The following is a 19417-nucleotide window of genomic DNA, read 5'->3' as shown; positions in this document are numbered from 1 at the left end:
CTTGTCCGAGCAGTCATTCCTCATTGAAGACAAAGTGCCTTGAATTTACTAGTGCCTTGATTCATAATTTAAATTATGAATGTCCTGAATTGTCTGGAATGGACCCCAACTTGCTGCAGTGTGTAGGCCTAAATAATGGACCCCTCCTTGCTGTAGTGTGTAGGCCTAAATAATGGACCCCTCCTTGCAGTAGTGTGTAGGCCTAAATAATGGACCCCACCTTGCTGTAGTGTGTAGGCCTAAATAATGGACCCCACCTTGCTGTAGTGTGTAGGCCTAAATAATGGACCCCACCTTGCTGCAGTGTGTAGGCCTAAATAATGGACCCCTCTTGCTGCAGTGTGTAGGCCTAAATAATGGACCCCTCCTTGCTGTAGTGTGTAGGCCTAAATAATGGACCCCTCCTTGCTGTAGTGTGTGGGCCTAAATAATGGACCCCTCCTTGCTGCAGTGTGTAGGCCTAAATAATGGACCCCTCCTTGCTGTAGTGTGTAGGCCTAAATAATGGACCCCTCCTTGCTGCAGTGTGTAGGCCTAAATAATGGACCCCTCCTTGCTGTAGTGTGTAGGCCTAAATAAAAGATGTCTGTTATTGTAGAAAGATGGGTAAAGTTCTCCAGAGATAGTAACACTGGGCTCCGTGTGTGAGTGTAAGTATGTGTGTCTCTGTGTGTGTGTGTCTCTGTATATGTTTGTGTGTGTGTCTCTGTATATGTTTGTGTGTGTGTCATTGCCCCAGGTCTGTGTTCTGTTCATGCTGACTTTGTTTACCAGTGAAATGGATCCGAAGTGAACACATCTAATGCTGCCCCTCCCCTCCGTCTTGATGACACCGTGCTCTCACCCTCCTCTTTCCCAGAGTCCTCTCTGCTTGCCTGCAAGGGCATCCCCCGGCCGTGGTCGGGGCCAGGCACTGGTGACATGTGGCAATGTGATATCTGTCGCCTCCTCTCTCCCTCCACCACACCAACAGACACGTTTATAAAATGGCTGCAAAGGTCACACTGTTCTCTGTGTGTTTTCACTCATCACTGCCCCAAGGCTCATTCCAGCCTGTTTTCTTAGTTTTTTAAATTTAGATGCTCGCTAGCGAGCCGAGTGTCAGGGCGCAACATACATCTTGTAGGAGAGGAGAGGAGAGGAGAGTGTTGTTGGAGTTTTGTCGCTAGCTGACTGGTCAAACATATGTCACTTCAGCTGCAGCAGCATCAGACTACAGCTAACCCTGATGTGCCTTGGCAGACTACAGCTAACCCTGATGTGCCTTGGCAGACTACAGCTAACCCTGATGTGCCTTGGCAGACTACAGCTAACCCTGATGTGCCTTGGCAGACTACATCTAACCCTGATGTGCCTTGGCAGACTACAGCTAACCCTGATGTGCCTTGGCAGACTACAGCTAACCCTGATGTGCCTTGGCAGACTACAGCTGACCCTGATGTGCCTTGGTAGACTACAGCTAACCGTGATGTGCCTTGGAAGACTACAGCTAACCCCGATGTGCCTTGGCAGACTACAGCTGACCCTGATGTGCCTTGGCAGACTACAGCTGACCCTGATGTGCATTGGAAGACTACAGCTAACCCTGATGTGCCTTGGCAGACTACAGCTGACCCTGATGTGCCTTGGCAGACTACAGCTGACCCTGATGTGCCTTGGCAGACTACAGCTGACCCTGATGTGCCTTGGCAGACTACAGCTGACCCTGATGTGCCTTGGCAGACTACAGCTGACCCTGATGTGCCTTGGCAGACTACAGCTAACCCTGATGTGCCTTGGCAGACTACAGCTGACCCTGATGTGCCTTGGCAGACTACAGCTGACCCTGATGTGCCTTGGCAGACTACAGCTGACCCTGATGTGCCTTGGCAGACTACAGCTGACCCTGATGTGCCTTGGCAGACTACAGCTGACCCTGATGTGCCTTGGCAGACTACAGCTAACCCTGATGTGCCTTGGCAGACTACAGCTGACCCTGATGTGCCTTGGCAGACTACAGCTGACCCTGATGTGCCTTGGCAGACTACAGCTGACCCTGATGTGCCTTGGCAGACTACAGCTAACCCTGATGTGCCTTGGCAGACTACAGCTGACCCTGATGTGCCTTGGCAAATGCTCACCTTCGATTGACACAGGAATGCTGGACAAGTGTGTTCTTCACGGATGAATCCCGGTTTCAACTGTACCGGGCAGACGTATGGCATTGTGTGGGCGAGCAGTTTGCTGATGTCATCATTGTGAACAGAGTGCCACATGGTGGCGGTGGGGTTATGGCATGGGCAGGATACCGGGACAAGAACCTGAGGCCCATTGTCATGCCATTAATCCACCGCCATCACCTCATGTTTCAGCATGATCAAGCACGGCCCCATGTCACAAGCATCTGTACACAATTCCTGGAAGCTGAAAATGTCCCAGTTCTTCCATGGCCTGCATACTCACCAGACATGTCAATCATTGAGCATGTTTGGGATGCTCTGAATCGACCTGTACAACAGCGTGTTCCAGTTTACGCCAATATCCAGCAACTTCGACACAACCATTGAAGAGGAGTGGGACAACATTCCACAGCCCGAATGTACCTAAACCTAAACATCAATGCCTTTCTTAAAATCAATACAGAAGTATATATTTTTAACCCTGCATATTTAGTTAAAAGAAATTCATGTTAGCAGGCAATATTAACCAGGGAAATTGTGTCACTTCTCTTGCGTTCATTGCACGCAGAGTCAGGGTATATGCAGCAGTTTGGGCCGCCTGGCTCGTTCCGAATTAATTTGCCAGAATTGTACATAGTTATGACATAACATTGAAGGTTGTACAATGTAACAGCAATATTTAGACTGATGGATGCCACCCATTAGATAAAATACGGAATGGTTCCGTATTTCACTGAAAGAATAAACGTTTTGTTTTCGAAATGATAGTTTCTGGATTTGACCATATTAATGACCAAAGGCTCATATTTCTGTGTTTATTATATTATAATTAAGTCTATGATTTGATAGAGCAGTGTGACTGAGCGATGGTAGGCACCAGCAGGCTCGTAAGCATTCATTCAAATTTTACTGCGTTTTCCAGCAACTCTTGGCAATGCTTGCCTCACAGCGCTGTTTATGACTTCAAGCCTATCAACTCCCGAGATTAGGCTGGCAATACTAAAGTGTCTATAAGAACATCCAATAGTCAAAGGTATATGAAATACACATGGTATAGAGAGAAATAGTTGACTCGTCATAATTCCTATAATAACTACAGCCTAAAACTTCTTAACTGGGAATATTGAACCAGCAGCTTTCAGCTGTTCTCATGTTCTGAGCAAGGAAATTAAATCTTAGCTTTTTTACATGGCACATATTGCACTTTTACTTTCTTCTCAAACACTTTGTTTTTGCATTATTTAAACCAAATTGAGCATGTTTCATTATTTATTTGAGACTAAATAAATAGATTATATCAAGTTAAAATGAATGTGTTCCTTTTTCATTGAGTATTGTTGTAATTTTCATATATATATATATATATATATATATATATATATATATATATATATATATATATATATATATACACACATCTTTAAAAATTGGCCGATTAATCAGTATCTGCTTTTTTTTGGTCCTCCAATAATCGGTGTCAGTATCGGCGGTGAGAAAGACCTCTAGTCTTAACGAGGAACTTTGATCCCATATGCAGATGTTTTCATCACTGATCATTTGGATAAATCATGGGTTTGCAGGTGTTTTGCATCGTTGAATTCTGGAAGGGGAAGGGACATAACAGTTTCCGTTTAGGGGGGTGGAGACTTCACTAGTCTGGTTAGTATCTTGTCTCATACATCTCTCCCCAGAAACGAATCCAGTGTTTGACGCAATTATACACAATTTTTGTTCTGGGTTTATGAGATTACTGCAAGGGAGAACATAATTGTGGCATTTGTGACTGTGTTCACTGTGTTGGCTTTCAGAAGCCGCTCCAGCCGGACATGGGCCACAACTCTCTGGCTAACTTCCTGATTGAGAAGAAGATTGGGCGGGGCCAGTTCAGTGAGGTGTACCGGGCCAGGTACCTGATGGACAACACCTCCATGGCCCTTAAGAAGGTTCAGGTGAGGTATACATACACATACAGTGGGGCAAAAAAGTATTTAGTCAGCCACCAATTGTGCAAGTTCTCCCACTTAAAAAGATGACAGAGGCCTGTAATTTTCATCATAGGTACACTTCAATTATGACAGACAAAATTAGAAAAAAAATCCAGAAAATCACATTGTAGGATTTTTTATGAATTTATTTGCAAATGATGGTGGAAAATAAGTATTTGGTCACCTACACCTTTCTGGCTCTCACAGACCTTCTCCACTCGTTACCTGTATTAATGGCACCTGTTTAAACTTGTATCAGTATAAAAGACACCTGTCCACAACCTCGTTTGACCTCTGTCATTGCCAACAAAGGGTATATAACAAAGTGTTGAGATAAACTTTTGTTATTGACCAAATACTTATTTTCCTCATGCACACACACACACACACACACACACCCACGCACACATCAAATAGTGCTGATAAACTTGAATTCCCTTTAGTTAGTTTTTTTTTCTCAAGAGAGAAATCTAAACATCAACTCTAAAACTGGGACGCTGGGCTGAAGGGAGTTGTTCAGTGCTGAAACGTGGTAATTAACTAAAATGCGGCAGTTTTTTTCAGCTCAGGCAGAGATAGATAAACTTTTACTCCTGTTACATTAGGTTAGATACACACAGACCACGTAGACCGCATGAGAGAGGAATGTACACAATTTAACGACGAGAGATAAAGTATGCCTTATCTTCTTAGACAAACTAGTAAAAGGATTTTGTCTGACAGCTCCTAGTGGTTAGAGCTTTGGGCCAGTAACCGAAAGGTTGCTGGATCGAATCTCCGAGCTGCCCCCGAGCAAGGCAGTTAACCCACTGTGCCGAAGACGTGGATGTTGATTATGGTAGCCCCCCCCCCCTCCTGATTCAGAGGGGTTGGGTTACATGTGGAAGATATATTTCAGTTGAATGCCTTCAGTTGTACAACTGACTAGGTATCCCCCTTCCTAAATTGGAGGACTTAACACAGTCCAGTATGGGGAGGACAGAGAGAACGTTGTCTGGCTGCTTGGCTGCTAGTGCCTGAGCAGAAACGTGATGAGGACTTTCAGGAATGAAAAATAAAAGTCATCAAATCAAAAGTAATATAAACAACTAAAATAGTATATTGTTTCATAGTCTTTTCTACCCAGTGTGGTCCTGACAGAGACAATAGAATATTTTCAATGTTTTGGCAAATGAATGTTCACTATTTTTGGCTTTGGAATTTCCATTCAAAAGCTCAACACTGTTTTTAATGTTGTTATTTCATAATGCATTTAATGTTTTGTTTATTATTATTATCAAAAACAGTGATAATTTAAAAAATAATCGAACCGAACCAACCAAGAAAAGCACTAGTCGCTCAGCACTACCAAATGCACACCATACGTACATGTATTTGGGTTCTGGAGGTGACTGTCTGTGTTGTGTTAGTCTTCCTTCCAGATACCCTCTCTCTCTATAGACTGCAGAAAGTTGTCTCAGAAACTAACATGGTGGTGGTGCCTGCCACACTCATCATTTCCACCGTCATGGCAACTGTTCAACACACGTTTCTATGTTAATTCCACCATGTGCTGATTCATATGTTGATTCACGCCGTGTGTGTGTTCTCTGGCAGTCAGACAGATAGAGCTCTTTCTTTAGCCAGTGAGTCAAGCCACACTTTGCTGCCTCGTCTCGGGAACACCACTAGATCGGAGGGTCATTGAGTTCAGTCTACTGACAACCAGTTTTGGAAAAAGTACCCAATTGTCATACTTGAGGACAAGTAAAGATACCTTAATAGAAAAGTGAAAGTCACCCAGTACTACTTGAGTAAAAGTTTGGGGTTTTAAATATATTTAAATATCGAAAGTAAAAGTACAAGTATAAATTATTTCTAATTCCTTATTTTAAGCAAAGCAGACCACATTTTTCTAGTTTTTATTTATTTACCTATAGCCAGGGACACGCTCCAACTCGGAGACATAATTCAAAAACGAAGCATGTGTTTAGTGAGATCAGAGGCAGTAGGGATGAACAAGGATGTTCTCTTGATAAGTGTGTGAATTAGTAGTTTGTGATTCTCCACATTGAGTCATTGAGTCATTGGTCATTGGTCATTGGTCATTGAGTTCAGTCTACTGACAACCTAATCTGTGATTCTCCAGATCGGAGGGTCATTGAGTTCAGTCTACTGACAACCTAGTCTGTGATTCTCTAGATCGGAGGGTCATTGAGTTCAGTCTACTGACAACCTAGTCTGTGATTCTCCAGATCGGAGGGTCATTGAGTTCAGTCTACTGACAACCTAGTCTGTGATTCTCCAGATCGGAGGGTCATTGAGTTCAGTCTACTGACAACCTAGTCTGTGATTCTCCAGATCGGAGGGTCATTGAGTTCAGTCTACTGACAACCTAGTCTGTGATTCTCCAGATCGGAGGGTCATTGAGTTCAGTCTACTGACAACCTAGTTTGTGATTCTCCCCACATCTAACCTTCCCATTCCACACTATCACATGCCGTTATCTCCCCAACCACTGATGAAGTCACACGTTGTTATATTTGAAGGACATTTGAGGATATTACGTCTTGTCGACTTTATGATGACGCTGTAAACACAGAGAGGGAGAATGATTTATTTACATCCAAGGATTATTTTCTTTAAACTTTGTTTTACTCACTTATCACTCTCGTGTGTGTGTGTGTGGGGGTGTGTGTGTGTGTGGGGGTGTGTGTGTGTGTGGGGGTGTGTGTGCGTGTACGTGTGTGTGAGGACAGCAGGTAGTAGTATCAGGGGTAGTTCACAGAAGGTGCACAGGCAGGTGTCTCTAGCTCAGCAGGCCGACTGGCTCTCCCACCCACCACCCACTAGCGCCGGGCGATACCAGTATTGCAATACTCGTTTACTATCATGGCAAGGAAACAAAACACAAAGCTGATTTAACTTCTTCAGGAAAACAGCCTTATTGTTGGAAACAAGCATCATTCTGTTGTCATCCAGAGTCATATTCATTTATTTTCCAAGCTATAGCACACACTATGTTACATACAGCAGGTTTATACAGGACCAAGGAGTTTAGGCTGCTTCCTTTTCATTTCAAAATACTCCAATACTGGTATCACCACAGCCCGCACACAGCCCGCACACAGCCCTCACACACACACACACACACACACACACACACACACACACACACACACACACGGCGAAGACTGGAGGCAGGCGTCAGAGGGAGAGAGAGAGGTTCAAGTCAACCCCATGTTAGCCTATGACACTAGAGAAGAGAGGTTCAACCCCATTTTTGCCAATGACACTAGAGAAGAGAGAGGTTCAACCCCATGTTAGCCAATGACACTAGGGAAGAGAGAGGTTCAACCCCATGTTAGCCTATGACACTAGAGAAAAGAGGTTCAACCCCATGTTAGCCTGTGACACTAGAGAAGAGAGAGGTTCAACCCCATGTTAGCTTGTGACACTAGAGAAGAGAGGTTCAACCTCATTTTAGCCTGTGATACTAGAGAACAGAGAGGTTCAACCCCATGTTAGCCTATAACACTAGAGAAGAGAGAGGTTCAACCCCATGTTTGCATTTGACACTAGAGAAGAGAGGTTCAACCCCATGTTAGCCAATGACACTAGAGAAGAGAGAGGTTCAACCCCATGTTAGCCAATGACACTAGAGAAGAGAGAGGTTCAACCCCATGTTAGCCTATGACACTAGAGAAAAGAGGTTCAACCCCAAGTGTCTGGTACCTGCCATTGGCTTGGGCTAGTGTAAGAGTGGGGGTTGGGCATGTTTGCCTGCTCACGGCCTGGGCGTATATGTGACTTTCATGATGAGGCCCTCTTAGCGGGAGTGGGGGGCATGCGGTGGGCAGGAGGGGCATAGGTCTGATCTGAGGGGGCCTAAATAGGGTGTGGGCATGGTTGACCTGGGGGGTGGTCTTGATTGGTCTGGGTGGGGTGTCTGTTGATTAGTTTCTTTCTCTCGCTCTCTCTCTCTCTCTCTCTCTTACTCTCTCTATTTATCTCTCTCTCTCTCTCTCTCTCTCTCTCTCTCTCTCTCTTATTCTCTCTATTTCTCTCTCTTACTCTCTCTCTTTCTTTCTCTCTCTCTCCTCTCTCTATTTCTCTCTCTTACTCTCTATTTCTCTCTCTTACCCTCTCTCTCTCTCTCTCTCTCTCTCTCTCTCTCTCTCTTTCTCTCTCTCTCTCTTCCCCTCTCTCTTCCTCTCTCTCTTCCTCTCTCTCTTCCTCTCTCTCGCTCTCTCTCTCTCTCTCTCTCTTACTCTCTATTTCTCTCTCTTACTCTCTCTCTCTCTCTCTCTCTCTCTCTCTCTCTCTCTCTCTCTCTCTCTCTCTCTCTCTTACTCTCTCTATTTCTCTCTCTCTCTTACTCTCTCTCTCTCTCTCTCTTCCTCTCTCTCTCTCTCTCTCTCATTTTCTTTCCTTGAACATGCTGTAACATTGATGTCTTCTCTTCTGATCTCTTGATAGATATTCGACTTGATGGATGCCAAAGCTCGGCAAGATTGCATCAAAGAAATAGATCTCCTAAAGGTAAAGTACCAGAGAGACGGAGCCCATTCACACTGTGTGTATGTAGGGGAGAGTGGGGTAAGTCCAACTGTCCCTTGTTTTCTAAGAATCCATACACAAAATGGAGCATGTGACCAAATATCTAGGAAGAGGTCATCGATTCATGGAATCTGTGAAGGAAGAAACCACATGTAAAAATGTTTGAAAGTATGTAGAGTGGTACTCAGTAATGTGTTGTATTGGATTTGTCCCAAACATACCACTGTGATTATTATTATTGGACCATGCTGGTCATTTATGAACATTTGAACATCTTGGCCATGTTCTGTTATAATCTCCACCCGGCACAGCCAGTAGAGGACCACCCCTCATAGCCTGTTTCCTCTCTAGGTTTCTTCCTAGGTTCTGGCCTTTCTAGGGAGTTTTTCCTAGCCACCGTGCTTCTACACCTGCATTGCTTGCTGTTTGGGGTTTTAGGCTGGGTTTCTGTACAGCACTTTGAGATATCGGCTGACGTAAAAAGGGCTATATAAATACATTTGTATTCAGGACAAAACCTTAATTGCTTTGCCACATTTATTTTGCAGTGTTACTTAAGTGCCTTGTTGCAAACAGGAAGCATGTTTTGGAATATTTGTATTCTGTAGAGACATCCTTTTTTTCACTCTGTCATTAAGGTCAGTATTGTGGAGTAACTACAATGTTGTTGACCCATCCTCAGTTTTCATAACAGCCAATAAACTCTGTAACTGTTTTAAAGTCCCCATTGGTCTCATGGTGAAATTCCTGAGCGGTTTCCTTCCTCTCCGGCAACTGAGTTAGGAATGACTCCTGTTTCTCTGTAGAGACTGATGTAATTAATAACTTCACCATGCTCAAAGGGATATTCAATGGTCCCTTCTTTACGAGGCATTGTAAAACCTCCCTGTTCTTTGGTTGATCACACTGCCTTAAAAAAATATTTCAGGTTGACTCCCTCCCTCCCTCTGTCTGTAACTCTGTCAATCATTCAGGTTGACTCCCTCCCTCCCTCTGTCTGTAACTCTGTCAATCATTCAGGTTGACTCCCTCCCTCCCTCTGTCTGTAACTCTGTCAATCATTCAGGTTGACTCCCTCCCTCCCTCTGTCTGTAACTCTGTCAATCATTCAGGTTGACTCCCTCCCTCCCTCTGTCTGTAACTCTGTCAATCATTCAGGTTGACTCCCTCCCTCTGTCTGTAACTCTGTCAATCATTCAGGTTGACTCCCTCCCTCCCTCTGTCTGTAACTCTGTCAATCATTCAGGTTGACTCCCTCCCTCCCTCTGTCTGTAACTCTGTCAATCATTCAGGTTGACTCCCTCCCTCCCTCTGTCTGTAACTCTGTCAATCATTCAGGTTGACTCCCTCCCTCCCTCTGTCTGTAACTCTGTCAATCATTCAGGTTGACTCCCTCCCTCCCTCTGTCTGTAACTCTGTCAATCATTCAGGTTGACTCCCTCCCTCCCTCTGTCTGTAACTCTGTCAATCATTCAGGTTGACTCCCTCCCTCCCTCTGTCTGTAACTCTGTCAATCATTCAGGTTGACTCCCTCCCTCCCTCTGTCTGTAACTCTGTCAATCATTCAGGTTGACTCCCTCCCTCCCTCTGTCTGTAACTCTGTCAATCATTCAGGTTGACTCCCTCCCTCCCTCTGTCTGTAACTCTGTCAATCATTCAGGTTGACTCCCTCCCTCCCTCTGTCTGTAACTCTGTCAATCATTCAGATTGACTCCCTCCCTCCCTCTGTCTGTAACTCTGTCAATCATTCAGGTTGACTCCCTCCCTCCCTCCCTCCCTCTGTCTGTAACTCTGTCAATCATTCAGGTTGACTCCCTCCCTCCCTCTGTCTGTAACTCTGTCAATCATTCAGATTGACTCCCTCCCTCCCTCTGTCTGTAACTCTGTCAATCATTCAGGTTGACTCCCTCCCTCCCTCCCTCTGTCTGTAACTCTGTCAATCATTCAGGTTGACACCCTCCCTCCCTCTGTCTGTAACTCTGTCAATCATTCAGAGGTTGACTCCCTCCCTCCCTCTGTCTGTAACTCTGTCAATCATTCAGGTTGACTCCCTCCCTCTGTCTGTAACTCTGTCAATCATTCAGGTTGACTCCCTCCCTCCCTCCCTCCCTCTGTCTGTAACTCTGTCAATCATTCAGGTTGACTCCCTCCCTCCCTCTGTCTGTAACTCTGTCAATCATTCAGGTTGACTCCCTCCCTCCCTCTGTCTGTAACTCTGTCAATCATTCAGGTTGACTCCCTCCCTCCCTCTGTCTGTAACTCTGTCAATCATTCAGGTTGACTCCCTCCCTCCCTCTGTCTGTAACTCTGTCAATCATTCAGGTTGACACCCTCCCTCCCTCTGTCTGTAACTCTGTCAATCATTCAGGTTGACTCCCTCCCTCCCTCTGTCTGTAACTCTGTCAATCATTCAGGTTGACTCCCTCCCTCCCTCCCTCCCTCCCTCTGTCTGTAACTCTGTCAATCATTCAGGTTGACTCCCTCCCTCCCTCTGTCTGTAACTCTGTCAATCATTCAGATTGACTCCCTCCCTCCCTCTGTCTGTAACTCTGTCAATCATTCAGGTTGACTCCCTCCCTCCCTCCCTCTGTCTGTAACTCTGTCAATCATTCAGGTTGACACCCTCCCTCCCTCTGTCTGTAACTCTGTCAATCATTCAGAGGTTGACTCCCTCCCTCCCTCTGTCTGTAACTCTGTCAATCATTCAGGTTGACTCCCTCCCTCTGTCTGTAACTCTGTCAATCATTCAGGTTGACTCCCTCCCTCCCTCTGTCTGTGTAACTGTCAATCATTCAGGTTGACTCCCTCCCTCTGTCTGTAACTCTGTCAATCATTCAGGTTGACACCCTCCCTCCCTCTGTCTGTAACTCTGTCAATCATTCAGGTTGACTCCCTCCCTCCCTCTGTCTGTAACTCTGTCAATCATTCAGATTGACTCCCTCCCTCCCTCTGTCTGTAACTCTGTCAATCATTCAGTTTGACTCCCTCCCTCCCTCCCTCCCTCTGTCTGTAACTCTGTCAATCATTCAGGTTGACTCCCTCCCTCCCTCTGTCTGTAACTCTGTCAATCATTCAGATTGACTCCCTCCCTCCCTCTGTCTGTAACTCTGTCAATCATTCAGGTTGACTCCCTCCCTCCCTCCCTCTGTCTGTAACTCTGTCAATCATTCAGGTTGACACCCTCCCTCCCTCTGTCTGTAACTCTGTCAATCATTCAGAGGTTGACTCCCTCCCTCCCTCTGTCTGTAACTCTGTCAATCATTCAGGTTGACTCCCTCCCTCTGTCTGTAACTCTGTCAATCATTCAGGTTGACTCCCTCCCTCCCTCTGTCTGTGTAACTGTCAATCATTCAGGTTGACTCCCTCCCTCTGTCTGTAACTCTGTCAATCATTCAGGTTGACTCCCTCCCTCCCTCTGTCTGTAACTCTGTCAATCATTGAGGTTGACTCCCTCCCTCTGTCTGTCTGTGTAACCAACTCCATATTAATGCCCATGATTATGAAATGAGATGTTCGACCAGCAGGTGTCCATATACTTTTGGTATTGTATATGCCTCGCCCTCTCTGTCAATCTCTCCTCTCTGTCAATCTCTCCTCTCTGTCCATCCCTCCTCTCCTCTCTGTCCATCTCTCCTCTCCTCTCTGTCCATCTCTCCTCTCCTCTCTGTCCATCTCTCCTCTCCTCTCTGTCCATCTCTCCTCTCCTCTCTGTCCATCTCTCCTCTCTGTCCATCTCTCCTCTCTGTCAATCTCTCCTCTCTGTCAATCTCTCCTCTCTGTCCATCTCTCCTCTCTGTCCATCCCTCCTCTCCTCTCTGTCCATCTCTCCTCTCCTCTCTGTCCATCTCTCCTCTCCTCTCTGTCCATCTCTCCTCTCCTCTCTGTCCATCCCTCCTCTCCTCTGTCCATCTCTCCTCTCCTCTCTGTCCATCTCTCCTCTCCTCTCTGTCCATCTCTCCTCTATCCATCTCTCCTCTCTGTCCATCCCTCCTCTCCTCTCTGTCCCTCCTCTCCTCTCTGTCCATCCCTCCTCTCTGTCCCTCCTCTCCTCTCTGTTCATCCCTCCTCTCTGTCCATCCCTCCTCTCCTCTCTGTCCATCCCTCCTCTCCTCTCTCCATCTCTCCTCTGCCCATCTCTCCTCTCTGTCCCTCCTCTCCTCTCTGTCCCTCCTCTCCTCTCTGTCCATCCCTCCTCTCTGTCCATCCCTCCTCTCCTCTCTGTCCATCTCTCCTCTGTCCATCTCTCCTCTCTGTCCCTCCTCTCCTCTCTGTCCCTCCTCTCCTCTCTGTCCATCTCTCCTCTCTGTCCATCTCTCCTCTCTGTCCATCTCTCCTCTCTGTCCATCCCTCCTCTCTGTCCATCTCTCCTCTCTGTCCATCTCTCCTCTCTGTCCATCTCTCCTCTCTGTCCATCTCTCCTCTCTGTCCCTCCTCTCCTCTCTGTCCATCTCTCCTCTCTGTTCATCTCTCCTCTCTGTCCATCTCTCCTCTCTGTCCATCCCTCCTCTCTGTCCATCTGGAGTCATGTAATCTGAGCTCAGCTCAGCTCAGATTACATGACTCCAGTGTCCATCCCAGATTACATGACTCCAGTGTCCAGCCCAGATTACATGACTCCAGTGTCCAGCCCAGATTACATGACTCCAGTGTCCAGCCCAGATTTACATGACTCCAGTGTCCAGCTTAGATTACATGACGCTGCAGTACAGCGCCCTTAACCACTGCGCCACCCGGGAGGCCCAGGGTGAACATGTTTTTAATCACGTCAGAGCGGCGTCGCTCCTCATGCCTGGGCTCCCACTATCGCTACTGGCATCACAACCCCTGACTGTTGTCAGTCAACCCCTCTACTGTAGCTCTCTCCTTCTCTCTCTCTCTCTCTTCCTCCCATCCTTCCCTCTCTCTCTCCTCCTCCCATCCTTCCCTCTCTCTCTCCTCCTCCCATCCTTCCCTCTCTCTCTCCTCCTCCCATCCTTCCCTCTCTCTCTCCTCCTCCCATCCTTCCCTCTCTCTCTCCTCCTCCCATCCTTCCCTCTCTCTCTCCTCCTCCCATCCTTCCCTCTCTCTCTCCTCCTCCCATCCTTCCCTCTCTCTCTCCTCCTCCCATCCTTCCCTCTCTCTCTCCTCCTCCCATCCTTCCCTCTCTCTCTCCTCCTCCCATCCTTCCCTCTCTCTCTCCTCCTCCCATCCTTCCCTCTCTCTCTCCTCCTCCCATCCTTCCCTCTCTCTCTCCTCCTCCCATCCTTCCCTCTCTCTCTCCTCCTCCCATCCTTCCCTCTCTCTCTCTTCCTCCCATCCTTCCCTCTCTCTCTCCTCCTCCCATCCTTCCCTCTCTCTCTCCTCCTCCCATCCTTCCCTCTCTCTCTCCTCCTCCCATCCTTCCCTCTCTCTCTCCTCCTCCCATCCTTCCCTCTCTCTCTCCTCCTCCCATCCTTCCCTCTCTCTCTCTCCTCCCATCCTTCCCTCTCTCTCTCCTCCTCCCATCCTTCCCTCTCTCTCTCCTCCTCCCATCCTTCCCTCTCTCTCTCCTCCTCCCATCCTTCCCTCTCTCTCTCCTCCTCCCATCCTTCCCTCTCTCTCTCCTCCTCCCATCCTTCCCTCTCTCTCTCCTCCTCCCATCCTTCCCTCTCTCTCTCTCCTCCTCCCATCCTTCCCTCTCTCTCTCTCCTCCTCCCATCCTTCCCTCTCTCTCTCCTCCTCCCATCCTTCCCTCTCTCTCTCCTCCTCCCATCCTTCCCTCTCTCTCTCCTCCTCCCATCCTTCCCTCTCTCTCTCCTCCTCCCATCCTTCCCTCTCTCTCTCCTCCTCCCATCCTTCCCCTCTCTCTCCTCCTCCCTCCTTCCCTCTCTCTCTCTTCCTCCCATCCTTCCCTCTCTCTCTCCTCCTCCCATCCTTCCCTCTCTCTCTCCTCCTCCCATCCTTCCCTCTCTCTCTCCTCCTCCCATCCTTCCCTCTCTCTCTCCTCCTCCCATCCTTCCCTCTCTCTCTCTCCTCCTCCCATCCTTCCCTCTCTCTCTCTCCTCCTCCCATCCTTCCCTCTCTCTCTCCTCCTCCCATCCTTCCCTCTCTCTCTCCTCCTCCCATCCTTCCCTCTCTCTCTCCTCCTCCCATCCTTCCCTCTCTCTCTCCTCCTCCCATCCTTCCCTCTCTCTCTCTCCTCCTCCCATCCTTCCCTCTCTCTCTCTCCTCCTCCCATCCTTCCCTCTCTCTCTCCTCCTCCCATCCTTCCCTCTCTCTCTCCTCCTCCCATCCTTCCCTCTCTCTCTCCTCCTCCCATCCTTCCCTCTCTCTCTCCTCCTCCCATCCTTCCCTCTCTCTCTCCTCCTCCCATCCTTCCCTCTCTCTCTCCTCCTCCCATCCTTCCCTCTCTCTCTCTTCCTCCCATCCTTCCCTCTCTCTCTCCTCCTCCCATCCTTCCCTCTCTCTCTCCTCCTCCCATCCTTCCCTCTCTCTCTCCTCCTCCCATCCTTCCCTCTCTCTCTCCTCCTCCCATCCTTCCCTCTCTCTCTCTCCTCCTCCCATCCTTCCCTCTCTCTCTCTCCTCCTCCCATCCTTCCCTCTCTCTCTCCTCCTCCCATCCTTCCCTCTCTCTCTCCTCCTCCCATCCTTCCCTCTCTCTCTCTTCCTCCCATCCTTCCCTCTCTCTCTCCTCCTCCCATCCTTCCCTCTCTCTCTCTTCCTCCCATCCTTCCCTCTCTCTCTCTCCTCCTCCCATCCTTCCCTCTCTCTCTCTTCCTCCCATCCTTCCCTCTCTCTCTCCTCCTCCCATCCTTCCCTCTCTCTCTCTTCCTCCCATCCTTCCCTCTCTCTCTCTTCCTCCCATCCTTCCCTCTCTCTCTCCTCCTCCCATCCTTCCCTCTCTCTCTCTTCCTCCCATCCTTCCCTCTCTCTCTCCTCCTCCCATCCTTCCCTCTCTCTCTCTCCTCCTCCCATCCTTCCCTCTCTCTCTCTCCTCCTCCCATCCTTCCCTCTCTCTCTCTCCTCCTCCCATCCTTCCCTCTCTCTCTCCTCCTCCCATCCTTCCCTCTCTCTCTCTCCTCCTCCCATCCTTCCCTCTCTCTCTCTCCTCCTCCCATCCTTCCCTCTCTCTCTCCTCCTCCCATCCTTCCCTCTCTCTCTCTCCTCCTCCCATCCGTCCCTCTCTCTCTCTTCCTCCCATCCTTCCCTCTCTCTCTCCTCCTCCCATCCTTCCCTCTCTCTCTCCTCCTCCCATCCTTCCCTCTCTCTCTCTCCTCCTCCCATCCTTCCCTCTCTCTCTCTTCCTCCCATCCTTCCCTCTCTCTCTCCTCCTCCCATCCTTCCCTCTCTCTCTCTTCCTCCCATCCTTCCCTCTCTCTCTCTCCTCCTCCCATCCTTCCCTCTCTCTCTCTTCCTCCCATCCTTCCCTCTCTCTCTCTTCCTCCCATCCTTCCCTCTCTCTCTCCTCCTCCCATCCTTCCCTCTCTCTCTCCTCCTCCCATCCTTCCCTCTCTCTCTCCTCCTCCCATCCTTCCCTCTCTCTCTCTTCCTCCCATCCTTCCCTCTCTCTCTCTTCCTCCCATCCTTCCCTCTCTCTCTCCTCCTCCCATCCTTCCCTCTCTCTCTCCTCCTCCCATCCTTCCCTCTCTCTCTCTTCCTCCCATCCTTCCCTCTCTCTCTCCTCCTCCCATCCTTCCCTCTCTCTCTCTTCCTCCCATCCTTCCCTCTCTCTCTCTTCCTCCCATCCTTCCCTCTCTCTCTCCTCCTCCCATCCTTCCCTCTCTCTCTCCTCCTCCCATCCTTCCCTCTCTCTCTCCTCCTCCCATCCTTCCCTCTCTCTCTCCTCCTCCCATCCTTCCCTCTCTCTCTCCTCCTCCCATCCTTCCCCTCTCTCTCTCCTCCTCCCATCCTTCTCTCTCTCTCTCTTCCTCCCATCCTTCCCTCTCTCTCTCCTCCTCCCATCCTTCTCTCTCTCTCTCTCTTCCTCCCATCCTTCCCTCTCTCTCTCCTCCTCCCATCCTTCCCTCTCTCTCTCCTCCTCCCAACCTTCCCTCTCTCTCTCCTCCTCCCATCCTTCCCTCTCTCTCTCCTCCTCCCATCCTTCCCTCTCTCTCTCTCCTCCTCCCATCCTTCCCTCTCTCTCTCCTCCTCCCATCCTTCCCTCTCTCTCTCTCCTCCTCCCATCCTTCCCTCTCTCTCTCCTCCTCCCATCCTTCCCTCTCTCTCTCCTCCTCCCATCCTTCCCTCTCTCTCTCCTCCTCCCATCCTTCCCTCTCTCTCTCCTCCTCCCATCCTTCCCTCTCTCTCTCTCTGACTGCACATGATGTGTTTACTCACTCATTGTCCGACCAACAGGAAAGAAAGTTGATTCATTTCTCTGCTGCGTTGAGAAGTGTGTGACACAGCAGCCTGTTGTCATCAGACAGTTTTTTATTTGATTTATTTATTCAACCTTTATTTAACTAGGCAATTCCGTTAAGAACAAATTCTTATTTACAATGACGGCCTACACCGGCCAAACCTGGACGATGCTGGGCCAATTGTGCGCCGACCTATTAGACTCCCAATCAAGGACTGTAGTGACGCCTCTTGCACTAAGATGCAGTGCCTCAGACCGCTGCTACACTCGGGAGCACAAAAATGTTGTTGACCTGTCACACAGCTCTCTGTCACACAGCTCTCTGTCACGCAGCTCTCTGTCACGCAGCTCTGTCACGCAGCTCTGTCACGCAGCTCTGTCACGCAGCTCTCTGTCACGCAGCTCTCTGTCACACAGCTCTCTGTCACGCAGCTCTGTCACGCAGCTCTGTCACGCAGCTCTGTCACGCAGCTCTGTCACGCAGCTCTGTCACACAGCTCTGTCACGCAGCTCTGTCACGCAGCTCTGTCACGCAGCTCTGTCACACAGCTCTCTGTCACGCAGTTCTGTCACGCAGCTCTCTGTCACGCAGCTCTCTGTCACGCAGCTCTCTGTCACGCAGCTCTGTCACGCAGCTCTGTCACTCAGCTCTGTCACGCAGCTCTCTGTCACGCAGCTCTCTGTCACGCAGCTCTCTGTCACGCAGCTCTCTGTCACGCAGCTCTCTGTCACGCAGCTCTCTGTCACGCAGCTCTCTGTCACGCAGCTCTGTCACGCAGCTCTCTGTCACGCAGCTCTCTGTCACGCAGCTCTCTGTCACACAGCTCTCTGTCACACAGCTCTCTGTCACACAGCTCTCTGTCACACAGCTCTCTGTCACACAGCTCTCTGTCACGCAGCTCTCTGTCACGCAGCTCTCTGTCACGCAGCTCTCTGTCACGCAGCTCTCTGTCACGCAGCTCTGTCACGCAGCTCTCTGTCACACAGCTCTCTGTCACACAGCTCTCTGTCACACAGCTCTCTGTCACACAGCTCTCTGTCACACAGCTCCAGGACACAGCCCTCTCATACATCTACAGTGTTTCTGCACCGGCTTCGCCAGCCAAAATGAACTATGTGATTTTAAAAGATTTTATCACTTTAACATACTCCTTGTCACGTTGTTTTGGTATATTATATCTGTGTTAGAACGGGTCATTGGTAGTTAAACAGTTATTGATTCAATTCAATTCAATTTAAGGGCTTTATTGGCATGGGAAACATATGTTAACATTTTGCCAAAGCAAGTGAGGTAGATAATAAACAAAAGGCAAATTAACAATCTCCCTCCCTTCCTCTCCCTCTCGTATAGCAACTGAACCATCCCAACGTGATCAAGTACCATGCATCATTTATTGAGGAGAACGAGCTGAACATTGTGTTGGAGCTGGCTGATGCTGGGGACCTCTCCCGGATGATCAAGGTAAGAGATCTGGTGGTCCCACACAGGTCAGTCTTCCTCACTGGGATCCATCCTGGTGATCTACTAGCCCGTCTTGGTGACGTACTAGCCCGTCCTGGTGACGTACTAGCCCGTCCTGGTGACGTACTAGCCCGTCCTGGTGACGTACTAGCCCGTCCTGGTGACGTACTAGCCCGTCCTGGTGACGTACTAGCCCGTCCTGGTGATCTACTAGGCCGTCCTGGTGATCTACTAGCCCGTCCTGGTGATCTACTAGCCCGTCCTGGTGATCTACTAGCCCGTCCTGGTGATCTACTAGCCCGTCCTGGTGACGTACTAGCCCGTCCTGGTGACGTACTAGCCCGTCCTGGTGATGTACTAGCCCGTCCTGGTGATGTACTAGCCCGTCCTGGTGATCTACTAGCCCGTCCTGGTGATGTACTAGCCCGTCCCAGTGATGTACTAGCCCGTCCTGGTGATCTACTAGCCCGTAATCTATAATATATGCCATTTAGCAGACGCTTTTATCCAAAGCTACGTACAGTAATGCGTGCGTACATTCTACGCACGGCTGGTCCCGGGAATCGAACCCACTATCGTAGTGTTGCAACTGACATGCTCTACAAACTGAGCTCCAGAGAACCACACAATGGTGCGGTGATCTCTGGTGTTGATCCACAGGTTGGTCATCGTCTCTGGCGATCAGAGCTGAAATCTCCCATATATACTCTCCACCACAGTATTCACAGCATGCCAGTGTAAAATGAGTGGTATGTATGTAAAACCCTGGGCAGAGCAGCTCAACAAGCCCTCAGCACTCATCTACTGCAGCACAATGTCCAACCAACGCTCTCACACTGCAAATGACCAACGCTGTCGCCCACTGCAAATGACCAACGCTGTCTCACGCTGCGAATTACCAACGCTGTCGCCCACTGCAAATGACCAACGCTGTCTCACGCTGCGAATTACCAAC

General features: G+C 49.0%; 1 protein-coding gene across 1 annotated transcript in view; it reads left to right on the top strand.

Moving 5' to 3' along the window:
* The window catches only part of LOC139409512 (serine/threonine-protein kinase Nek7-like), a 141811-nt gene that overhangs the window by 66739 nt on the left and 55655 nt on the right, over positions 1–19417 (top strand). Inside the window, exons 3-5 of the mRNA XM_071154773.1 lie at positions 3968–4108; positions 8603–8665; positions 18352–18462. Coding sequence (XP_071010874.1) covers positions 3968–4108; positions 8603–8665; positions 18352–18462 — 315 coding nt within the window. The remainder of the gene's footprint in view (positions 1–3967; positions 4109–8602; positions 8666–18351; positions 18463–19417) is intronic.

Source organism: Oncorhynchus clarkii, chromosome 5 (genome assembly GCF_045791955.1).
Source record: "Oncorhynchus clarkii lewisi isolate Uvic-CL-2024 chromosome 5, UVic_Ocla_1.0, whole genome shotgun sequence".
In the NCBI taxonomy this organism is placed as follows: domain Eukaryota; kingdom Metazoa; phylum Chordata; class Actinopteri; order Salmoniformes; family Salmonidae; genus Oncorhynchus; species Oncorhynchus clarkii.
This window is presented reverse-complemented; position numbering and strand designations above follow the sequence as displayed.